The 24,060-nt window shown below is 36.7% G+C and overlaps 1 protein-coding gene across 4 annotated transcripts in view; it reads left to right on the top strand.

Annotated features, from left to right (window-relative positions):
- MED13 (mediator complex subunit 13) overlaps positions 1 to 23,167 on the top strand; it is a 77,414-nt gene extending 54,247 nt beyond the window's left edge. For all 4 annotated transcript variants that reach the window (XM_039507620.1, XM_039507623.1, XM_039507621.1 and 1 more), the window contains 20 exons: positions 64 to 148; positions 529 to 650; positions 1,800 to 1,890; positions 2,078 to 2,292; positions 2,757 to 2,953; positions 4,369 to 5,276; positions 7,370 to 7,537; positions 9,722 to 9,945; positions 10,901 to 11,090; positions 11,612 to 12,074; positions 12,882 to 13,101; positions 13,821 to 14,012; positions 14,216 to 14,439; positions 15,058 to 15,200; positions 15,480 to 15,638; positions 15,753 to 15,938; positions 16,096 to 16,244; positions 16,459 to 16,632; positions 18,180 to 18,280; positions 19,036 to 23,167. In XM_039507620.1, the coding sequence (XP_039363554.1) occupies positions 64 to 148; positions 529 to 650; positions 1,800 to 1,890; positions 2,078 to 2,292; positions 2,757 to 2,953; positions 4,369 to 5,276; positions 7,370 to 7,537; positions 9,722 to 9,945; positions 10,901 to 11,090; positions 11,612 to 12,074; positions 12,882 to 13,101; positions 13,821 to 14,012; positions 14,216 to 14,439; positions 15,058 to 15,200; positions 15,480 to 15,638; positions 15,753 to 15,938; positions 16,096 to 16,244; positions 16,459 to 16,632; positions 18,180 to 18,280; positions 19,036 to 19,168 (4,344 nt within the window). In that variant the 3' untranslated portion in view covers positions 19,169 to 23,167. The remainder of the gene's footprint in view (positions 1 to 63; positions 149 to 528; positions 651 to 1,799; positions 1,891 to 2,077; positions 2,293 to 2,756; positions 2,954 to 4,368; positions 5,277 to 7,369; positions 7,538 to 9,721; positions 9,946 to 10,900; positions 11,091 to 11,611; positions 12,075 to 12,881; positions 13,102 to 13,820; positions 14,013 to 14,215; positions 14,440 to 15,057; positions 15,201 to 15,479; positions 15,639 to 15,752; positions 15,939 to 16,095; positions 16,245 to 16,458; positions 16,633 to 18,179; positions 18,281 to 19,035) is intronic.
- Positions 23,168 to 24,060: the final 893 nt, after the last annotated feature.

Below are 24,060 nucleotides of genomic sequence, written 5' to 3'. Positions count from 1 at the left end.
GGTGGGTTTTTTTTTTTAAACACAAACAACTCCTCCATATATCACCTGTGCTGCTTTTTGCAGGCTGAAGATGGGACCTCTAATGTTACAGTTTTATCCCATGAAGGAGAAGATGCTATGTCACTGTTTAGTCCTTCTGTCAAGCAAGGTAAAGATGTTTGTTTCAAAATGCAACATATTAATGACTTACGGAATGGATAACAGAATTCAGAGCAATTCTTAGTAACATCTCATGCAACTTTCAAGCTGTATTTATATCTTTCTCAGAATTCAGAAGCTACTTAGGAAGGTAGCTTTCAGTATTGAACCTTGCAAAAATACGTTGGATATAAAATTTTAAAATAAGTTAGTAAAAAGTGAAGGCGCCTCACTTATGCATATGCTAGTTCAGTAAGAGCTGATAGCATCTGGGTTTCTCCAGTATTAGTATTTTAAAAGAAATAAATACCCAATTTAAATAAATGGCGAGCATAAAATGTTCATATTCTTTATAGATGCACGAGCATAAAATGTTCATATTCTTTATAGATGCACAACGCATTGCTGCTCACGCTCGCACTGCATCAACTAGCCTGTTTCATGAAACAGACCTGGTAGTCTCTTATACTGACCTTGACAATCTCTTCAACTCTGATGAAGATGAACTAACAGTAAGTGGTTTGTAAAAGTAAAATCAGCTGCTAGATAAAAATTGTTCAGACTTGTACATTTTGTGGCAGAGAAATTAAAAAAAAAAAAAATAGTGTACTTTTAAAATACATTTTTCCCTGGTGACTGACTGGTATATAATGTATAGACTTTTGCTAATCCTAATAAGTCTATTGTATAATATATAATAAGACTTTTGACTGACTTTCACTTATTTACATCCTTATTGGGCAATGAGAATGCACTTGCCTTTGACATAGAGCTAAACCTATCACATTATAATTATTACCAGTGCTATATTCTTATTACAGCCTAGACTCTACTTGTTTAGCCAACATACCCACTAATGTATATATTTTTAAATAGTTAAAACAATGAAAAATTTGGGAAATTTTAAAGTGGGCTTTCTTCTATCAAATCATTTCAGTGTAGCTGTTAATAGCTTGGAATAATTTTATTGCAGTCTCAGGTGGCACTTGAATCTTTTATAGAAAAATCACACCCCTATTTGACATGTACTAGTACAAAGTCTTTGTGTAGACTAGATCTCAGTAACCTCTAAAAGCATTTGAAACTAGTACAAGCTTTATCTTAAACTGGAGAGTGCTTTGTAACATTTTTGTGGGGAGGGAAAAAATGTTGCTTGTCTGAGAACATGGATACCGTTTGAGAAAATCTCTTGAAAATAAAGGTTCATAATGAAAAGTGCAGATGGCTATTAACGATAGTATTAGGAGCATAAAGATGTAAGCAGTTGGTTAAATATATCACTTCTCAAACAAGGGTTTCAGCATAGTCCTGTTTTTGTTTTTGTTTTGTTTTTTTAATTACATGTAAACGTTACAATTAGGAAGACTTCAACTGGCACTTTTCATTATTTTCTTGGCAAAGATAAGGAAATATAGTGCATTTTCTTGTAAGTGCTTGCCTCTTACTATTGGGTCAATGCTCATGTTCTTTTAACAAATGAAATACTAGACTATGATTCCTTAAGTAAGATTTAAGTTCAAACAGTAGGCCTTCAATAAGGGGGGAAATTTTATTTTTCAAGCTTGAGGTATTATGATTAGATTGTACTGTTACTGTTCAGTTTTGTTTATAGCTAGTTAAAATGCTTCAGATGGGAATTTTAATTTTTTTTTCTTTTATAGCCTGGATCTAAAAGAACAGTGAATGGCTCAGATGACAAATCTAACTGCAAAGAGTCAAAAGCAGGAAATTTGGACCCATTGTCATGTATAAGTAAGTCCTCCTCCCCATTTTCTCCCTTAATTAGGTTACTAATATCAGAAATGGCCCATTTAAATTATATGTTGTGTACAGTTGCAAATTTAAGTTTTGAAATTTGTATAAGACAAATGAAAGAAATATATAATAAACAAATGTGTTCCTGGAGTATCCTCTGAAGTACATTTTAAATCTGAAACAGGTACTGCAGATCTTCATAAAATGTATCCAACACCACCGTCATTGGAACAACATATTATGGGGTTTTCACCGATGAATATGAACAATAAGGAATATGGGAATATGGACGCTACACTTGGAGGAACTATACTTGAAGGGAATAGCTCTAGTGTAGGCATTCAGTTCAGAATTGAAGTAGATGAGGGATTCTGCAGTCCAAAACCTTCTGAAATCAAGGTAAGCAATGTTGCGTAACTTTGATAAAATGCCTTTTCCAAATTCAAGCAATAAACTGAATATTTCTAGAATTCTCGCCATATTTCTTGTATTACTAATTGTTTATTACATGACGTAGAAGTGGATGAAGTATCTTGTTAAGTGAAACCCATTATTTCACTTCTGAAATATACTGAATTACTCTGAGCTGTTCTTTTGTTTAGTCACTAGTAAACTAAAGAAATATATCAAAATTATAAGCCCTGGCCTTTGTGTGTATGTCAGCATGTAATCAGTTGCAGTACCAATGCTGTATGTACTTCTTTAATTGTAAAAATGTAAATTGCATGGACTAGATGTAGAATAATATTAAATTAGTAACAAGTTTTTAATTGATTACTTTAATCTTAGTAGTGTTTTTGTTGCTGGATTTATATAATCGACTATATTTACTGGTTCGTGTTTTTTCTTTATTTAATTTCTAGGATTATTCCTATGTCTATAAGCCTGAGAATAGTCAGGCTTTTGTGGGGTGTTCCATGTTTGCCCCACTAAAGACTCTCCCCAGTCAATGTCTCCCTCCTATCAAGCTGCCAGAGGACTGCATTTACCGTCAGAGTTGGACTGTTGGAAAACTGGAGTTACTTCCTCCAGGACCCACCATGCCATTCATCAAAGAGGGGTATGCTTTTGTGCCAGTGAATGATAAATAGATTTTCATTATTTGTTAAAAAGTTGTATAAAACTATCAAAATTAGCCACATTCTAGAATATTTTTTAATGAAATGAATAGTTTTTCCATTTAGAAAGTATAGTGAAAAACATTTAAAAACACTCGTTAAATTACTGATAAATTAAAGAAAATTGTGACTAAATAGAGAAAATTCCTCTCTTAAAATAGCTACTTTTACTATGTAAATTTTATTCATGTCTCATTAAAGGGTTTCTTAGGGAAGCTTGATGATATAAATCTAATTGAAATAAGCAATGAAGATTGCAACAATTGAATTAAATACAAGCCTGGGACTCCATGTTCCTTCGGTGGTATCATAGTTACTACAAGGGCTTAGCTGGTGCTCTTCTTGCTGTTTCCTAGAATTCAATTCTTAGTCAGTATCTGCTTTTCTAGTGATGGGCAGGCCATTTTGTGTTTTTTAAAGCGTTCCCATCCCATGTTCATTTCCGTGTCCTTTACAGTTAGAAACCAGTGCCTGATGTGATATCTGCTGGTGATGACAGGGGATATGTCTACACTGCAATTAAAAACCATCAGCTGGCCCATGCTAGCCGGCTCAGGCTCACTGGGCTCAGGCTTGGGCTCTGGGACCTTGCACATTGGGCGGGCCCCCGGGCTCAGGTTGCAGCCCAAGTCCAATCATCTACGCCACAATTAAACAGCCTCTTAGCCTGAGCCCCATGAGCCTAAGTCAGCTGGCATGGCGAGCCATGGGTGTCTAATTGCAGTGTAGACATACCCTTAGTAGCAGTAGTTGTATCTAAATGAGCATCCCTGTAAAGTGCATTCAGTACCGACTGGTTGTTTAGAAAACCATGTTTTATTTCTTTCCTCCTTGAGGAATATTTATTCTGCCGTGCACCTTCTGCAGGTGGATTAGGAGACATGGGCTGCTGTATATTTATAAGGTGGTTGTTGGGTCGCAAGCTATAATTTAAACCACAGCATGAGTACAACGGGCTGCTTCTATTTGGGTCAGATCTGTGTAGAAGCAATGTTTTCAGGTCTCATTAGCCTGATAAGTCTTTGGAGATGTTTCAGTGACTAGGAAGGAAAATTGAAAAGGTTTCCAAGTGTTACTTCCCTCACTTATCCAGCAGTTTTTTTTGCTGGTAAAGCCAGTGTATTTTCTTAGTGATACATGTCACCATATTGTTTAATATTAACAAAGAGTGAAAAGTCATTTAGAACAAATAGGCCCAAACATTTTTATTTTGATTGCACTTTTTGCACTAATATTTACTACCTTTTTGTTTTCAAATGTGAATCTGAACAGTGTTTACTTGAAACTTGATATTCTTGTATTTCCAAAAACATACCGGTACTTCATTTAAAAATATTTTCCTTATTGCTTTTCTTAGTGATGGAAGCACTATGGATCAAGAGTATGGCCCTGCCTACACGCCACAAACTCATACTCCATTTGGGATGCCGCCCAGTAGTGCACCTCCCAGCAATAGTGGAGCAGGAATTCTCCCATCTCCTTCCACTCCTCGGTTCCCAACTCCTAGAACACCAAGGACACCTCGTACCCCTCGTGGAGCTGGTGGACCTGCCAGTGCTCAAGGTTCAGTCAAATATGAAAATTCTGATTTGTATTCACCAGCGTCCACACCATCAACATGTAGACCACTAAATTCAGTTGAACCTGCAACTGTACCATCCATCCCTGAGGCACACAGTCTTTATGTGAATCTCATCCTTTCAGAGTCAGTAATGAATCTGTTCAAAGACTGTAACTTTGATAGCTGCTGCATCTGTGTCTGCAACATGAACATCAAAGGTGCTGATGTTGGAGTTTACATTCCAGATCCAACACAAGAGGCTCAGTATAGGTGTACCTGTGGCTTCAGTGCTGTCATGAATAGAAAGTTTGGCAACAACTCTGGATTGTTTCTTGAAGATGAATTGGATATCCTCGGGCGTAATACAGAGTGTGGCAAAGAAGCAGAGAAACGTTTTGAAGCTCTTAGAGCTACTTCTGTTGAGCGAGGACTGAAAGAACCTGAGAAATTGCCTGATGAGTTGATACTGTTGCTGCAAGATCAGTGCACCAATTTGTTTTCACCATTTGGAGCAGCAGATCAAGATCCTGTACCCAAATTTGGTGCAGTTAACAACCTGGTACGTGTAGAAGAAAGGGATTGTTGCAATGACTGCTACCTAGCTTTAGAACATGGGCGCCAGTTCATGGACAATATGTCGGGAGGAAAAGTTGATGAAGCACTTGTGAAAAGTACTTGCTTGCATCATTGGTCAAAAAGAAATGGTAAATATACTTGTTTTTCTCTGCAAATCTGTTTCTTGTCTTGCTTCTAAGCATCTGATAGCATGAAGAATAGGGGGAGTTAAGATTGCCAATTGACTTATTTCCATTACATATACACTTGAGTGAATTTCCATTGCTGCTCTGTTCCTAGCCTCTGGCCTTTTAGGTACTAAATCAATATACTAACTAGGTTTTCTTTGCCATATGGATTTGAAATGTTGCGCAAGCCCATAGTCTGGGTGTCCCATAGTGTAGGCATTTTATATAGTGTAGTCTTTTCTTTGGTGTTCTGGGAACTTACCTATGAAGTACTGAGCAGAATCTTAGGAAACCTAGGTAATAATGAGCAGTTGTTGTAGTATTAATACTACCTCTGCTTGTGATTCATTGGAATTTGAAGGTTTTTTTTAGGTACATGTGGGATACATATGATGGATACTTTACAGATTCTGGGCGTTAAATTTCTGTAGAAATTGAATTAAAGGCTACATAAATAGAAATAACAAGGAAATATGGTATTTTAATCTCACTTTTGAAGGTGGAGAGAGGCTTCTGAAGTTAAAGTAATGTAGGAGAATTTGGAGTTGCAAAAATCATATGGCATCTGTAAAGAATCAAACAATTGCTCTCTAAAAAGAGTGTTCACTTCTATCTGCAGTGGTAAAAAATCTAACTTTTTTATTTTGTATCTTTATCATTCATTTCTAGTGGCATGATTAATAATCATAAATAAATTTGAGGTCTGCTTATACTTGGAGGTCACAATATCACAACATTTCTGCCTAGTGTGAACACTTAAATCTTATACTCTGTTTCCCTATGGCACAGACATTTTTGTTTTGCTTTCTGTGCAGCCTGAATTTTGAATAACTTGCATATGCTAGAGATCAAGGTACATTGCTTTCTGCTCGTGACCTTTCCTACAGAAATTATTTTTAACGAAAGCTTGGTTTTGTTTCAACCCATTCACACATCCTAATCTGCATGCTGCCATTGGTCAGTAGCAAAACTGTTAATATGTGGTGCTGCTATCATTTCTGCTGCCTACTTCTTTCATAAACCCTTAACACTAATAAGGTTGAAAATTCAGTAACAAACTTGGTGTCTGTTGTGAAATACACATTTTCTTAAAACAATGCAGCTTTTATATAATATATCATGAAGCTTTTTCTAAGAGTAGATCTCATGTTAATCCACTGTCTCATGGACCACCTCTCCTCACATTCGTAATCACAGACCCACCTCTTCTTCCATTAATGATCTTGCAACGTCTCTGTGGTGACTACAGCAATTTTTCACATAGAAAAGTGGTATTCTGGCAGTTTAAAGTAGCTAGCAAGGAGGAAGACAGCCAGCCTCATGGACAGCCAACTTTCTACAGACCACCACCAGGTGCTGTGTGATCACTGGTGGTTCAAGTCTGGGAAGCTTTCCTGTAGTCAAATCAAAATATTTTTGAGGCACATAGTAATACTGTGGCTTATGTTCTTTTGGAAAATATTGATAAAGGGGAAGAGGGTGAGACGTGTCACTAAAAGGAGGCTACAAAATTCTAACCCTCATCTTAAAAGCTTTAGGTTTTTTTTTTTAACTCTTAAACTGTGCGTATTAGGATGTCACAGACAGCTAATAATTTTGACAAATTTGGCTAAATAATGAATACTGTTTACAGGATTTCCCCCAAGACTTTGTGAAAGCAGCGATGGTTGGCATTCCCTCCAAACATCTATGTGGCGGGAGAAGTACTGATATTTTGAATACTTTAACAATTGAGTTATAGGTGTGTTTTTTAGTTTTATGGTTTATACAAAGATAGATGGAGAGCTGAAGTTTTCAAGGAAGGGACTATTGTACAGACTGGAAAATCAAAGCATAGTGGAACTGCTACTCTGATTCTAATTGCTATCCCTTAACTATGGGAAAGACTTGAAGATGATAGTTGTCTGGCCTACATGAACAGAATATATGTTTCAAGAAAGTGACTTTTTGTTTAAACCCCCAAATTCACCTAAACTTAGGACCTTTTAAACTCTTTGAAGTTTTTTCTTAGATAATTTTATTTAAGCTGTGACTACATTTTTGTTCTCTTTCAGTTGTGGATGTGAGCATGCAGTGTTCACAGGACATCCTTCGCATGCTTCTGTCACTCCAGCCAGTTCTTCAGGATGCTATTCAGAAAAAGCGAATAGTCCGATCTTGGGGTGTGCAGGGCCCCCTCACGTGGCAGCAGTTTCACAAAATGGCTGGCCGAGGCTCTTATGGTAAACCACTTGTATAGATTCCCATTCTTTAATTTGTCCTTGGTATAGGTTACCAAACCTGAATGTTTTAGATGTGATTCAACCAAAAGAGATTTAAAATAGGGAGAACCATTGGTTAGAGGTATTATTTCCTTTACAACACACAGAAAATATTTACCTTTCTAATATACAAGGAGTGGTTTTAAAATAGCAATATATTTGAATTCACTCAGTTGCTTTAATTGTAAAGTTTATGAATGAAGGATTACATGAAGTTATTATTTAAAGTGATGATGGGATTGGAGCTGGAATGAATAGTTGACATTAAGAAACCAGAATGTTTAAAGTAATTCTGTGGTTTTTTTTTTTTTTAAAATCCCACTGAATCTTATCAACAGCGGTAGAGTTATGGACTGGAAGTCAGAAATAGACCAGTTGTATCAATTACAAATGCACAGAACAGCTTTGCTTTGAAATCATATGTACAGAGATACTATATATGTTAAGTATTCAACCCAGTATCTTAGTTCTGGTGGCTTTATTAATGTCCATTGCATATTGCCATATTACCATGATACATCATTCAGACAGTATTGTATTCATTAATAAGGAAGAGGGATGGCCTTTTATCAAGAGACTTTTGATATTTATAATAATAGATATGTGCGTTGCACCCCTGTCCTCTTTCTCCCATTCTCTCTGACTGATGCACACACCATTGTTGCATCATGTCTTAATTAGATTCTAAACTGTTTGAGGTGAGGGCTGCTTTTAATGGTTTCTAGAATGCCTTGTTGGATGGAAGACTGCTCCTGATAAGGTCCTCTATTAACTACCATAATCAGGGTGGATTGATTTTTAAAATCAAAGTGATTTAAATAACCAATTTTAATTACGATTTAAAGTGGCAAGCAGGAACCTCTGATTAAAGTTAGTGATTTTAATCTTGTTTTGCATTTGTACTTTCATAAAGAAAAGTTGATTCTCAGTGGTTGGTAACCATTAAAACATATTGATTTGCAACTAAATATAGCTTTTATGCTAAATTTGGTAGTACTTTTTCTAATTAGGAAAATACACTATATTTGTACACATTTATTTAAGCAATTATGTAACTTAACGTATATAAGGATTCTAAAATTTTATATTTTTATTGTTAGAAAATGGGTGGATGGATATTTACTAGATTTTTTTTTTAACTTTTGATTTGTCAAGCTGTATTTGGAGAGAAATTGAATTTAAATTAAAAATGCAAAAACAGCATTGTAACTTCATTAGTTAAAACTGCTGTAAGTGTGCTGGATACTTAATAAGAAAAAATTTGTCAGCACGTTTTGCATTTAAAACTAACTGATTTATTAAACAAAGGATGTACTATTTGTAGTTAGTAAACTAAACTGATTTGTTTGTGGTCATCATGTCCTTCAAGATTTTAGAATTAGTAGATCTCTCCATTCACATATAGTTCTTATTCATAGATTGGAAGAGGAAACAAGCTTTCCTGTTCTCTTCCCTCCCCCCCCCCCCCGACTCCTTGTCAGTTTCTTAACTTTTGAATAAATTAGTCATTGAACTGAACTAGTTGAATAAAGTGAAATGACAAAAATATTCCCTCTGCACCTGCAGGAGAAGCTGTTGCTGTCAAAGACTGGGTTAGCACTTCAGCATACTTCAGGTGCTTCGTCAGTAACACTCAGTTCAGTGGCTTTGACTTTGGCTGCAAACATGTACTGCTTAATATTATTTTTATTTAATTTAAATTGTTTTAATAGATTATGGTAAATTGAGGTCTTAACATAGGTTGTCATAAATTTAAATTTTATATAGGCTTATTTTTTAAAAGAAGAAATGTATTTAAATTAAATTATCAAAAAATCCATTTTCAATTTCTTTACAAAAATCATTGATTTTTATCCACCCTGACAATAATACAAATATTAAATAATAATATAAAAGCTATTCTTGTGGACCTGGGAGCTAGCAATAAAAAATTGTTGACTCATATATAGGGCTAGATCATGCATGCTTTACACAAGCTTATTAAGGCAAAGAGAACTTGATTTATTATCAATACTGGCTTCACTCTTGATAGTGATGAAAATGAGTGTTTCTATTCACTCCTGTTTTCCAAAAGCAAAATATTGATTCTGTCAGATTCCTGTTTTTCCTTTTAATATATTGGAAAATGTATCTTTCTTTATCTAGGAACTGATGAGTCTCCAGAACCACTGCCAATTCCAACATTTTTGCTGGGATACGATTATGATTTTCTGGTGCTGTCTCCATTTGCCTTGCCATACTGGGAGAGGCTGATGTTGGAACCTTATGGATCTCAAAGAGACATTGCTTATGTTGTGGTGTGTCCTGAGAATGAGGCCCTGCTGAATGGAGCAAAAAGCTTCTTTAGAGATCTGACTGCAGTATATGAGGTACAATATGTGTGAGGGACAGCAATATAATGGAATAGTATAAAGAATATTATTAGTATATAGTCCAGGGATCGGCAGCCTTTCAGAAGTGGTGTGCTGAGTCTTCATTTATTCACTGTAATTTAAGGTTTCACGTGTCAGTATTACATTTTAATGTTTTTAGAAGGTCTCTTTCTATAAGCCTATAATATATAACTAAACTATTATTGTATGTAAAGTAAGTAAGGTTTTTAAAATGTTTAAGAAGCTTCCTTTAAAATTAAATTAAAATGCAGAGCCCCCCCAGACCAGTGGCCAGGACCTGGGCAGTGTTAGTGCCACTGAAAATCAGCTTGCGTGCCGCAGGTTGCATACCCCTGATATAGTCAGTCATTTGTCAAGCTTGGATCCCAAATTATGTTGAAACTCGTGCATAGAGTACCATCTCAATGAGGCCTCTAAAATGGATGTTAGAAATAGACATTTGGAAGATAAAGGCACATCCTGGTGCTCATCAATATCTTATTTGGATGTAGCTTTTTTTTTTTTCAAGCGGCTATTTTCTTATTTTATCAATGCCATCAAGTGGTAAAACAGTGTACTACCATTTTTAATAAGTGCAACCAAATATTAATTCATTGCAGTTAAACACTTGCGTTCCTTGAGCTGTGGTTAAGAAGGTTAGGCTAGATATGATATACCCTGTTTTTTTCCTACACTTAAGTAAACCTGTTGATAACCTTTTAAAACAGGGTATGCATATTGCAGAACCATTTAGCTTTCTAGAATTATAAAGCAGCATTTCAATTTATGTGATAACCAAATTGTAGTGTGTGTTTTTGAACATGCAAAAAACCCCAAACAGACATAAAGCTATCTCTTTGTGGTGAATTCCATGCATCATACCTTGCAACTTTGAAAGTCTGTGAACTCATTTCTGTCTTATTTCGATCTTATCTTTTAACTTTTTTTTCAGGCTTGCAGACTCGGTCAGCATAGACCTATCTGTAAACTGCTCTCTGATGGGATCATGAGAGTTGGATCCACTGCTTCAAAGAAACTTTCTGAAAAGTCGGTCACAGACTGGTTCTCTCAGGCAGCTAATGCCAACAATGAAGCATTTTCCAAACTCAAGCTCTATGCTCAAGTTTGCAGATATGACCTGGGTACTGAATATTTTTAGTTCTCCTTATTTCATCTGATTCTGTTATTTATAGGAATATTATAGAGGTGAAAGGCAAGAAAGCATATGTGTAGCCCACTGTCCAAATATTGTCAGCAAAAATCCTGGACAAAAATACATATAGACACACTCTTAGCCACTGGTGAAATCTTCAGGGCAAGTCTGTCAGACTACTTCACGATAAATCTTGCTGACCATTTGTATGGTAACGCATTTAGACTTGCTGCCCAGCTATTGGATCAATTCTAATGTAGCTGCAACCAGAGTTCTGTATTAGTCCCCGAAGTCTGTTAGTGAATTTTCTATGAAAAGGGGATGAGTGGAGTGAACCTGTTCTAGAAATTGAATCTGAAAACTAAGTGTTGGTGTTCTCATTTGTTTTGAGTGAGATACAAAGAAAAATCAATGCTAAAATTATTATTAGATTTTCTTATTGGTCTTTTATATCAGGTTGAAAGAATTAAATTCCAACTTTTTAATTAACTTCTTCTTCTTCTGTTTTAGGTCCTTATCTTGCTTCTCAGCCATTAGACAATTCTTTACTTTCTCAGCCAAATCTAGTTCCCCTCACGAGTCAGTCTGCATCCACTCAGCCACTGGTCGCAGGTAACACTGGAAATTCCAACACTCCATCGTCCAGTACTGCAGTTGCTACCAGTAGTACCATGACGGTGACTTCAAACAGTGCCATGTCTTCTGCAGCTACTACAACTAATTCAACTTTGACCACTACCGCCCCCTCATCTTCTTCCACCAACATAGGCAGTGGGATATCAACAAACAAACCTTCATTTCCACCTTTTAGTGGCATGAACAATACTACTTCTGCCTCCCTGCCTACACAGGCTCCAACAGCCCCGAATGGACAGACAGGGGGACAGCAGCAACAACCAGCTCTTCAGGCAGCTGGGATATCTGGAGAAACTTCATCTGCCCCTCCACAGCCACACCCAGAAGTCTCTGAAAGGTAACCTGTTGTACTTAATGTGCAATACTCATCTAAAAAACAAAAACAGCCCGCACAGCTCTGTTTTTATTTTAATCTTTTTCACATCTTCACTTCAAAAATTGAAGATGACAGTTAGATGTAAGCTTCTGTTTTTCAGATGCCAGGTATCGTAGAAAGATTGGCCTGAACTATTCTATAAAGGTTGGCCTAAACTACAACCCTAAGACTCTCTGAAGGTTTGGAACCCAGTTTTTCAGGTTGGGTCCCAACTCTAAAAATAACCTTTTTGTAATAGGTTTGAAAAGCTGCTGGGGTGCAAAAAATAGCAACCCCTGTACCCTGCAACTATGTTCACAAAGTTTACTTCCAACCAAATTAATAAGTAGGGTTTTTTTATATGTTCAAGAAGGAAGAAAGTAGAGAATAAAACTTGCATTGTTGAATAAAGTCTGGTTTTCGTGTTAAAGTTGTACTGATAAGGCTGCTTTTTTTGGGAACTGGTTGATACCTTACTACTTCTACCAGTTAAAGCAATGGGGCAAATTGCTGATGAACTCAAGTGATGGAGAGGGGTGAACTGCAGAGCTAAATAACAAAATAAAAGTTAATGGTACTGACAAGCTGATGAGTTTGTGCACTAAACTGAAATTAGTAAAGATGTGATAGAATCATTCCTCACATCTTACTCAAGGCAAAGAAGCTCTTTTCACTTAGTCAGAGGGTGCCATCAAATTCCATTTTTAATGTAATACATACTGTGTAATCTGATATACTTTATATAAAACAGAGAAATTTTATAGCAATTGGTTTCAAATTAACTTCCAGCACTATGGATCGTGATAAAGTTGGAGTCCCTACAGATGGAGATTCACATGCTGTCTCCTATCCACCTGCAATTGTAGTTTATATAATTGATCCTTTTACGTATGAAAAGAAAGATGAGCATAGCAACTCATCCAATGTGTGGACCCTTGGGCTTCTTCGTTGCTTTCTAGAGATGGTTCAGATTCTTCCTCCTAATATCAGGAGTACAGTTTCTGTACAGGTAAGTAGTTAACATGTTTACTAAAAAATTTAAGGTAAAAATTACTGTTCGTTTCAGCTGGGTTTGAAGAAGATAGTATTTTCCTCATGGTGAATTGAATCCAAAGGACTCAGTATCTATCATTGTTCTGCTGTTTAAATTGTGGGAAGAAGTGTCATCAATAAAAATTTCAAGAGCATTTTAGTATCTTACAGCAGCACTGATCAAAAGTTAATCCTGTAACAGTCTCCTTTAACTTTAGTCTGGCATTAGACAGTGGAGCTCGTGCTCCATTCTGCCAATGGAAATGGGGAGAAAGGTAGCCTTGGGATGTCCCTTCATTAGTAATTCCTACCTCCCAGACTGACTGTATTAAGAAGCTTTATCCAGCACTCCTAACTTCCAGACATCAGACGTTTGTAGTGATAAAAGACCTTAGGCAGCTGGGAGGCTTGTAGATGGAGAGAGGCTTTTATTGTGAAGGTGCTTACACTCCTGGTCTGAGACATCCAGTTAGATGACTGCTTAAAAGGGCCTCTCACATCCTATAACAGAATGGAGGGAGGAAAGCCAGAAAGTTGTATGGAACTGGAGAGGCCGGATTGTGGAGAATAATTTTAAAAACATTAGCCAAAGAACTTTTTAAAAAAGCACTTAAAATCTGAAGAGGCGATGGTAATGATTTTTCAGTGTAAATTACACACTGGTGGTAATGTTTTATTTTTCAATCTCTTTTTTAGATTGTCCCGTGTCAGTACCTGTTACAACCTGTGAAACATGAAGATAGGCAAATCTACACCCAACACTTAAAATCTCTGGCATTTTCAGCATTTACACAGTGTCGGAGACCACTTCCAACTTCAACCAATGTCAAAACATTGACTGGTTTTGGCCCAGGTTTAGCAATGGAAACTGCTCTTAAGAGCCCTGATGTGAGTATCTTGAGGTTACAAAAAGTGCTAAAGATTAACTTGATCTTTTGGTAAACATTTAGGGAATAATGGCAGAATTGCATGTACATTTCCATGACTTTATCTTTTTTTAGGTAAATGATGTTTGTTTTTAATGATTAAAGAATCATAGTTCTTAATTAGCTGTCCTTTGGTACTTAAATTTTCTGTTGCATTTCTTACAGAGACCAGAGTGTATTCGACTCTATACACCCCCTTTTATATTGGCTCCTGTAAAGGACAAGCAAACAGAGTTAGGAGAAACTTTTGGAGAGGCTGGACAGAAATATAATGTGCTTTTTGTGGGCTATTGTTTATCTCATGATCAAAGATGGCTTCTTGCATCATGCACAGATCTCTATGGAGAACTGCTAGAAACTTGCATAATTAATATCGATGTACCAAACAGGTAAGAACCAAACCTTTTCTATTCAGTCAGCACCTGTATCTTGAATATATCCAGAACTTCGTACCTCTCTCCTGGATCAAAGTTCTTCTGGTATAGTGGTTCTGTATAGATACTTCTGATTGATTTTGTGGAGCCAGTATCTAGCAAAACTAACTCAAGCAGCTGAATATAAGCAGTATTATCTGGGTATTGTTGTGGAACTACATTTCTGGAAGAATTTAATGCAGTTTTTCTGTGGTGGTTTGTTTTTTTTTTTTTACTGGCATATAAAGAGAAGGCTGATCATACGGGAAAGCCAGAACAAGCTTTCTCTCACTTTGATTTCAGTATTATAACACTGATCCACTAAAGAAACTATATACTGTACTGATATTTAATATTTACATAATTCAGTAGGTGAACTTTGCCTAACGTTTTAGGATATACAAAAAAATAAACTTGTGGCTGAACACCATTCCTGTGTCTGCTGATAATATTCAGGCTAACACCAATTAAGTAGTAGTCTTTTAGATGTATAAACATTTTAACTCCAAGTCTGAGTAGAAATCTTTCATTTACTGTTTTTTCTCCTTTTCTCTCTCTCTCCCCTCCCCTTCAACCCCCCCTTCACAATCCTAGAGCTCGTAGGAAAAAAGGTTCTGCCCGCAGACTTGGTCTCCAAAAACTCTGGGAATGGTGCTTGGGACTTGTGCAGATGAGTTCATTGCCCTGGAGAGTTGTAATAGGCCGTTTAGGAAGGATAGGTCATGGAGAATTAAAAGGTAATAGAGCTGTTGAGTGTAGAAACTTGGTTTAAAAGCTTTGACTTTTGTTTAACTCACAAAGATAAATAAAGTAGTCTGATAATTTGGCTTTTCCACCCTTTGAAACTAACATAAGTACATCTTTTGACAATTCCTTCATAAATTTGCAGCTGAATGGTTTTGAAGATTAGTGTAAATGAATTATTTTGAACATCTTATGTTTTCTACTCTATGAAACAAAGTTCAAAACAAACTATTTTCTGGGTAGATAAATTAATGACGACTTAATATCCCTAGATTGGAGCTGTTTGCTGAGTCGCCGAAACCTCCAGTCCCTCAGCAAGAGACTGAAAGATATGTGTAGGATGTGTGGTATATCTGCTGCAGATTCTCCCAGCATTCTCAGTGCTTGCTTGGTGGCAATGGAACCACAAGGGTCTTTTGTTATTATGCCAGGTATTTGTAAAACTGCGCCTTTCTTTTGGTTATTGGGACTTGTTTCTCTTAACAATATGAAGTTCAAGAAAAATACATATTTTTTTTTCTTTTTCTTCTTTCCTCTCTTTAAAGATTCGGTGTCAACAGGTTCTGTATTTGGACGCAGCACTACTTTAAATATGCAGACATCTCAGCTGAATACCCCACAGGACACATCGTGCACTCATATACTTGTGTTCCCTACATCTGCCTCTGTGCAAGTAGCATCGTCGACCTATACCACTGAAAATTTGGACTTGGCCTTCAATACAAACAATGGTTAGTGATTGTGTGTGTGTGTATTTATTAATTATGGGGAAAAAGTGTATGTTGGGGAGTAAGGTTACTAAATGCAAATCTATTGACTTCAAAACAAGATCTATTCATATTGTCTGTTTATGGAGGTATAGAAATTGACTGTTCATTTTTTTTTAAGATGGAGCAGATGGAATGGGTATCTTTGATTTGTTAGACACTGGAGATGACCTTGATCCTGATATTATTAATATCCTGCCTGCATCCCCTACTGGATCCCCTGTACATTCACCAGGATCCCATTACCCCCATGGAGGTGAAATGGGCAAGGTAACTATTACAAAGTAAATACCAGAATTTACCAATTTAGGTTTCTCAGATTAGGATTTCATTTGTAGAATACCAGGTTCTTATGACCTCTTGCCTTTCATCTATTCAATCCAATTAGATCCAAGAATTTGGAAAGCTGCAGATTTAATAGCATAACTAAATGTTCCATTTTTGTCACTAACTCTGCTTCTTTCTGATATTTGTCAACTTTTAGGGTCAAGGTACAGATAGATTGCTTTCAACAGAATCTCATGATGAAGTAACAAATATCCTGCAACAACCATTGGCCCTTGGTTACTTTGTATCAACTGCCAAAGCCGGTCCATTGCCTGAGTGGTTTTGGTCAGCATGTCCTCAAGCACAAAATCAGTGTCCCTTGTTTCTTAAGGTACTGTACTTCAGCAACTTGTACAGTGTTTTTCCTGAGCATTCAGTGGGCATTTAGAGATAAATGTGTAATGTGGGATCTGAATAGCAACATTTTAGACTTCTGAACTCTTTTTAAAGCAATACAGTAATTTTAACTGTGTTCCAAGAGACGCGCACAATTTCTGGTTTCCTTAGAAACCAGTCCAATTTGCATATTTTTGTTCCCTTTCTACAAAAATGAGGCATTTTTAACCAGAGCAGGAAAAGTTCAGAAGTATTGTTCTCTTCTGAACAGCCTCTTTACATATTTGTTTCACAAGAATAATGTTCCCCCTCCTCTTACAACTGAAGCTTTGCTTACTCTTTCTCTTAATAAGTGTATGCTGCTGTATCTTGCAAGGAGTTGTGTTACACTAAGTGTTTCGCTAGACTTCTCCAGATTACTGGCTCAAATTTGCCTCTGCCTCTTACTTAGAAACAATGCAAAAAGGAAAGATCTCGTGTAACTATCTGGTTAAACTTGGAAAATGTAGTCTAGTACAGAGACAGGTGTTATGCTTTAGCCATATGTTCTGTTTTGGTCTTCCTCAAGGAAGAGTTTAAGTGGGGAATAGTCCTAGGTAGACATTGACTCATCTATCCAGAAGAGGTTCTCGCATCATGTGTATGTTGTCACTTCCATTTTCTTGTCTGGCACAATCAAGTCAGTTCTGCTGTACCTTCAAACTTTGATTTGCTCAAATCTAGGATTATACATATAATTTTGTTATGACAGATATGTCTAACCTGAAACAAAGATGAATAAAAGTAGCTCTCCCCCATGCCATGTGTTAAGCAAAAGTTCCATTATATTATATGGATGATGCTGCTGTTTTCTTTTTCAGACATTGTGTGGTATACTAATAAAAAACAGTTGGATTAGGAAGGCTCCTAATAGGCTAGTATCACTTTTGGTTTAAGACTCGAATATGCAAAACTTTGTACTTGTACCAAAATATGATCTAATGAGAACGCTGAAGGTTAGAATATTTTGTGGCTTTTTTTGCACCTCCTAATGTGTGTAGTTGTTTTCTGTTGTAAATTGCGCTACTTTCAGTTTGCTAGAATTTACAAAGATATTGGTACTTTACTGGCAGCAACAGTAATGCAAAGTTTTGGTAAGATGTCAGTTAGAAATCCTGGGCCAAATACTTCCCTGGTGTAAGTGGATAAACTTAGTGGAGTCACATCCACTTCAGTCCCTTTTTTTGTTTTAAATGGTGATCTTGGCCATATCTCCCAACCCAATGAAATGGGGTAGGGGAAGAGATTCCTTACATCCTATCTTAAGATACTTGTATAATGTTAGCAGAATGCATTCATCAAAAAATAAAACATATCAGAATATATGTAGGTTCTTCTGATTCCTGTCCTAGCTGAATGCATAGGATTAAAGCACTGTTTCCCTTTGTGTCAAATACTAGGAAGTAGTTACAAGGAAGGTGCGGTTATATTGTAAAGGAACAGGGATGTCTTAATTGTAACTAATGCAAGGATGTCTGATAATGTGGCCTGTTCTCTTTTTAGGCCTCTTTGCACCTCCATGTGCCTTCAGTGCAATCAGACGAGCTACTCCACAGTAAACACTCCCACCCACTTGACTCTAATCAAACTTCTGATGTTCTCAGGTATTGATGCTTTATTACTTAAAAATGAAACAGAATATTTTTAATAATATAACTGCATAACCACATTTTATTGCAGCATATCAACTTGGCTCTTTTTCTGTAAGGTTTATTCATTATTAATTGAATGCTGAGTATGTTTAGTACTTCATGGACAACACAAATCAGACGCAGGGCTCTGAGTGGCTAAAATATGCATTTAGTCATGAAGTAGTGCTTTATTTTTTAAATAGCATCACTTTTTCGCATATTGTAGGTAGGCTCATTAGAAGAAGTGAGATTTTAATGGAAAGGCTGAATGTTGGATGCAACAAAAGAGGAAGGGAGTTCCAGGTATATGGGTCCTGGTGGAAGAAGATCTATTGATGAATGGAAGGGGATACAAGGAAGCAGTTAGGCAAGAGGCTTGGAGGTGCTGCAGGAGTAGGAAGAGCTCAGAGCAGAGATGAGCAGGCATGTAATCATGTAGAAGGAAGACATCTATAGAAGATAAACTAGTTTTTGTTTTTTTTTAAACCTAATGACATGAACATCTGGGTAGCATGATTGTTTGCCACGCAGACAAAAAACATTTTGCCTAGCCTTGTTGATCTGCTTTGAGAACAATGACTCCTGAAGGCTAGCTGTTTCATAAGCCTGGCTAGTTTAACTGTTTAGCTGTTGGAGAAGTTGGTTTGTTGTGAGATTGTGTTGAACACTGTCTGAAAATTATGGTAATGGAAAATGTATAGCTTGATGGAAGTCTTTTTGCTTTACAGGTTTGTTTTGGAACAGTACAATGCACTCTCCTGGCTAACCTGTGATCCCGCAACCCAGGACAGACGGTCATGTCTCCCAGTTCATTTTGTGGTGCTGAATCAGTTGTATAACTTTATCATGAATATGCTGTGATCTTCATCTGAACTTTGCAAGAAGAGAACAAGGAAAAGGGATATTTCACTGCAGGACTAAGTTAATTCTTCTTCTCAGTTGAAGTTATTTGTGATGGGGTATAATTCTTGTTACTTCCGACAAATATTGTTTTGACTTCTGAGGGGCACATAATCCTGCTGTCTTTGTTTCATTGACTCTACAGGACTCTTTTTAGAATGATGATTGATCAGTCAAAATGTATTATAACATTTTAGTGGCAAAATTGACCCTTTTTTCCCAGTCACAGTATTTGTGAAAAGTAATGAGCCATAGTACCCAGTCATGTTTAATGAATACTAAAAGCATGGAGACGAGAAGAGACATGAGGAACAATAGGTTTCAACCTATGGCTTCAGAACATCAAGATGTTCTTGTATCGGATTATAGTACCTAGTATTCAGAAAATGCCTGCATCTCTTATTTATTGTAAGTTTTTAAATGTATAAATTGTCTTATATTTCTTAACCTCTTTTATAAAAATTTTCCTAGAAGGTTTATACTGCCTTCTTGCTTTAAAGCAATTGGTCTAAAATATATGTAATCGTCTTAATTAAAAGTTGCAGTAGGTTGCTTTTAGAGTATTATTTTTTTGTAAGGGGGTGGGTGGGGACAGTAAATTTGTATTGTCTTGATGTACAGTTTAATGGGGATAGAGGGGTTAATGTCCATACCATTGTGTGTGGGGGATTTACAGCTAAGCTGTAGTTGCAGAGTACATGTACAGTAATGAAGTTCACTGTGTTTATATAAATTGAAAAGGTACCGGGTCTTACAGCATTTTATATCACACCTTTACAGAGTAACATAATGGCAATATATAAGTGATATTGTAGGTGGTTTAACTTGTAGTGAGAATAAAATGAATAAACTCATCAATTTAATTTTGTGTTATGGCTCAGGGCTGTGGCCAATTTTTCAGACCTTTTCCATTTACTGTGGAAAGATTTATTACTACAAGAATCTCTGCTACCCAATGTAGGTAACCAGGAATTTTTGGCATAGTGGGAATTGCATCAAGTTCTGTAAGACTTGTGTTCATCACAAATCAGATGGAACATGTAGGTATAGAAAAACATTATAATGAAATTGCCACAAAGAATCCTCCTGTAGGCTGAAATTTCGCCCAGCTCTAGCCATTTTACAAATGCAAAAACAGCCAATCTTGACTTTAAGATTGGTGTGTGTTTGACTAAAATGTGGTGTATATAGATTTTCAGTGAATTCTGGTATTCAGATTGTATTCCACTGGTGAAAGAAGCATTTTTCCTTTTCCTTTTTAATCTATTTTTGGCACTGTGTGGTGAGAGTCCCAGGCACCAGTGTATGGACTTTCCCCTCCAGATTCTAGCCAGGGCATGTGCCAATGAGGCTCAAGCCTCCCTAAGGAAGGGACTCGGGAGTCATGGGACTTTTGTATGCCTCTTCCTCTACAATCACCATTTCCCCCTCACCTAACACTTCCTTCCTTGACTTGCACATGCCAAATCTGTAATGCTCTAAAATGGCCCCTACGGGTGCTCGTGAGCAATTCCTTCCTTTATTCCTCACCCCCTGACTGCCGGACAGACAACTTACTCTTGCGGTGCCCTTGTCAATCTGATGTGAGAACCCACATTAGTTTAGCACCTGGATCTCACTGGACAACTTGAACTATCCATCCTGCCCATAAAGTCTTTAAGGAGCCAGTTTTAAAATCCCTTTGTGCACCCACTGTTAATCCTCTACAAGGATAAAAAATCACTTGTATTTACAAAACTAAATTTGGTATCTTACTGAAAATCATGTTTTGTAACTACAAAATATTTTCCTGAAATATCACTTCATGTGAACAAACATATAACCTCTTTGCTAATATTCTATATATACAATATTAGCAGTCTTATTTTGTATAAAGAAAATGTACAATTGGTGACAGATTTTTTTTTTCAATCATTTCTTCAAAATAACAGTACTGCAATCAGATGTCAGCCTATTTTGATAGTAAAGTTAAAAAAAAAATTGGGTCTCTGCATTAATTTTTCTTGATTATGCTAAAACACACCACATATTGACTAGCATATTTTGTTCAATAGCAGCTTTTTCTTTTCAATGTGGCTGAGATTTTTGAGGGAAAAGATGCTCCTAAGCCTGGAATTTTCAAAGCTTACATCCAATATTTTTAGCTCAGTGTTGCCAGATGGCTTATTTCAAAACCTGTCTTAATGTTAACACACCTCTTTAGCTTGGAACTTATTGGAAGTGGGCTGTTCAAAATCTGACAGTGACTTGTATTCATAAGTGAGCCAGCTGCCTGAATGCTGAGGTCCAGTTCATACTATATAGTTAAATGAATGTACTCTGAAATTCCCCAACTGTATAGAAAAACAGCCAGTAAAAGTTTTTCAAATGCAGTCAGAAATATAAACTGATAAATTAACCACTAGAAAATATCAGAAGCCCCCTCTTTGAAATGTTTTTAGAAACCATTTGTACTGGGAGACTGTATCTTCCTAGTGGATTCATTGCCAGCAATGTACATATCAAAACTGCTGGTGCCAAGGACCTATCTATCATATTTGGCTTACTTTTAAATAAGTTCCTTTCACCTTTATGAATCAAATTCCTTTGGAATGATTAACCCTTCCTCTCTTAAAGTGGACATGACTAATTACTGACAACAATCATATTGTCACAGCCTGTTAACAGCAGAGTTGATCAGAAGGTGCACGCTTTATAGCAGAGTTTATACAGATCATTGACAGTTTGGGCAGCAGCTTCTCAAAATGCTTGTTCCTAGTGTTGGTCTGTGCAGCTCTCTGTTTAGTAGTATTTTGTGGAAGTTCACCTATTAAGTATTTTGGATTTCAAATGATAGCCACATATGGTATCCTTCCAGCCAGTCAAAAAATCTAGCCATACTCTCTTTATGCAAGCCATTCACTCATCTGGACTTAACACTGTATGAATTAGATCCTTGTACACGTTATTGTTTGGCCAGTGGGCCACCAAGTGTACTTACATACAATCCTTAAATTTTTAAGTAGTTGTAATTTTTAAAACTTTTTCTGAAATGGCTAAAATTAAAGTTATCACTAAAATCCTCAGCTATATTCTTGCTCAGCTGTCAGTATGGCACAGATTACTCTTACTATATTCTTTTCATCTTCATATTTACCTTCTATGGTGACTTAACTTCATGTGTTGCTACAAAGATTTGCAGATGTCTTTAATCAAGCACTATTTGTTAATACTGTACTATCAAAATATTATGTTGCATTATTTAAAAACATTCAAATTTAATAGATGAAAAGGTTTTTTAAATGCTATTGCACCATATAATTTGCTGCGCAACACTCTATGGTATAGCATATCAGTCTGTTAATATTATCCATGTAATGTTACATGAAACAATGTTTTGGTCTGGGTTTCCTCTGAGAACTCAGTTTCTCAATTTACATGAAATTGTATGACTAACTATTTTGACACAAATTCTAAGGTGGAAAAATTAATTTTCTCCATCTTAATTGAAGGATTCAGAACTATGTCTTATATTTAGAAAATCTTATTTGTGGGTGTACTCTTTATTTTCAATGGAGTGAAACTTCATTTACAGTAAAACTGGATTTGGGACCTACAATAATCCTCAGGGTCACTTTTTCAGGAAGTTTTAATGTAGCTTTCGGTTATCCAAATAAACTGGATTTGAGGACCTTGAAAAGCTATTGGGTTTAAATTGCAAATTGTGGCATCATTACTGGACATGTCAGTTTCATACATCTTCTCAAAACAGCTGGGTCACTTTAAGGGGAGTTTTTAAGGTCTCACTCAACAGTGACATTTAATGGTCCAAGTCTTCTTATTTAATATGACATAAAATCAAATAAGGAACAAACACTATTGCTGCCGAATGCCATAAACACTGAGTTGTACAAATTGTGATTGAGGAAATGAAAAAGTTTATACTTTTAAAAAAAAATTCAAATGGAATAAATTATTCATGAAGCCTTGATTGTGGCGTCTCTTTATTTCCAACACTCACCATTCTTTGCAACAGAGAAGAGCTGTAGCTTATTATTATTATTTGGGTTGAAAATGACCAAAATAATGGCCCTTTTGAGGTGTAGCGTAGACACATTATACAGTAGAGCCTCAGTCTTATGAAGATCAGCATTACAACCTGACCGGTCAACCCCCTCCCCCCAATGTGGAACCAGAACTATGTAATGTGGCAGCAGCAGAGGCCAAAAAAATGAACTACAGGGCTGTAGTGTGTTTAAATGTAAACTACTAGAAAAATAAAGGGAAAAATTACAAATTTGCCCAAGTAAGGAAACTGTTTCTGTGCTTGTTTCATTTAAATTAAGTTGGTTAAAAGTACCCTTTTTCTCCTGCAGACTGAAGTTTCAAAACTGTATTAAGTCAGTGTTGAGGTGTAAAAGTTTGAAAGAACACCCCTACCATCGATGGCCGAGCTGGTTCTGCTCTACTGCCACCACACTTCACTTACAAAACATTTTTTCTTTAGCGTTTTTGGGGAAAAGTTTAATATCGAGGTGAAGAAGGGTGTAGACAACATTCAGCACCTAGAGGACAGAGCTGCTGCTCGCTTTATTCCTGCCGCCATGGTTCCGTGAGTGCCGAAGGAGTGAAGCACAGAGGCAGGCTTTTAACACTCAGCGCGGGCGGGGGAGCATGTGAAACCGGAGTCTTGCTGTAACTTCCCCACGCGACTTTAGTCTTTCTCGACGTCACGCGGCAGACGCTAAGGAAAGGCTGCCCGCGCTCCCGCCCTGGCCGCGGACCAGGCGAGCTCTGAGCCGGCCTTCACGCGACAGGGGGAGACGCGTTTTCTGACCCACCCCGGAAATCCGCCCGTTGGCCTCGTGCCCTTT

This window comes from Mauremys reevesii, linkage group 20 (assembly GCF_016161935.1).
Source record: "Mauremys reevesii isolate NIE-2019 linkage group 20, ASM1616193v1, whole genome shotgun sequence".
Classification (NCBI taxonomy): Eukaryota; Metazoa; Chordata; order Testudines; family Geoemydidae; genus Mauremys; species Mauremys reevesii.
The sequence above is the reverse complement of the archived record's forward strand: the minus strand, read 5'-3'. Positions and strand labels throughout refer to the sequence as shown.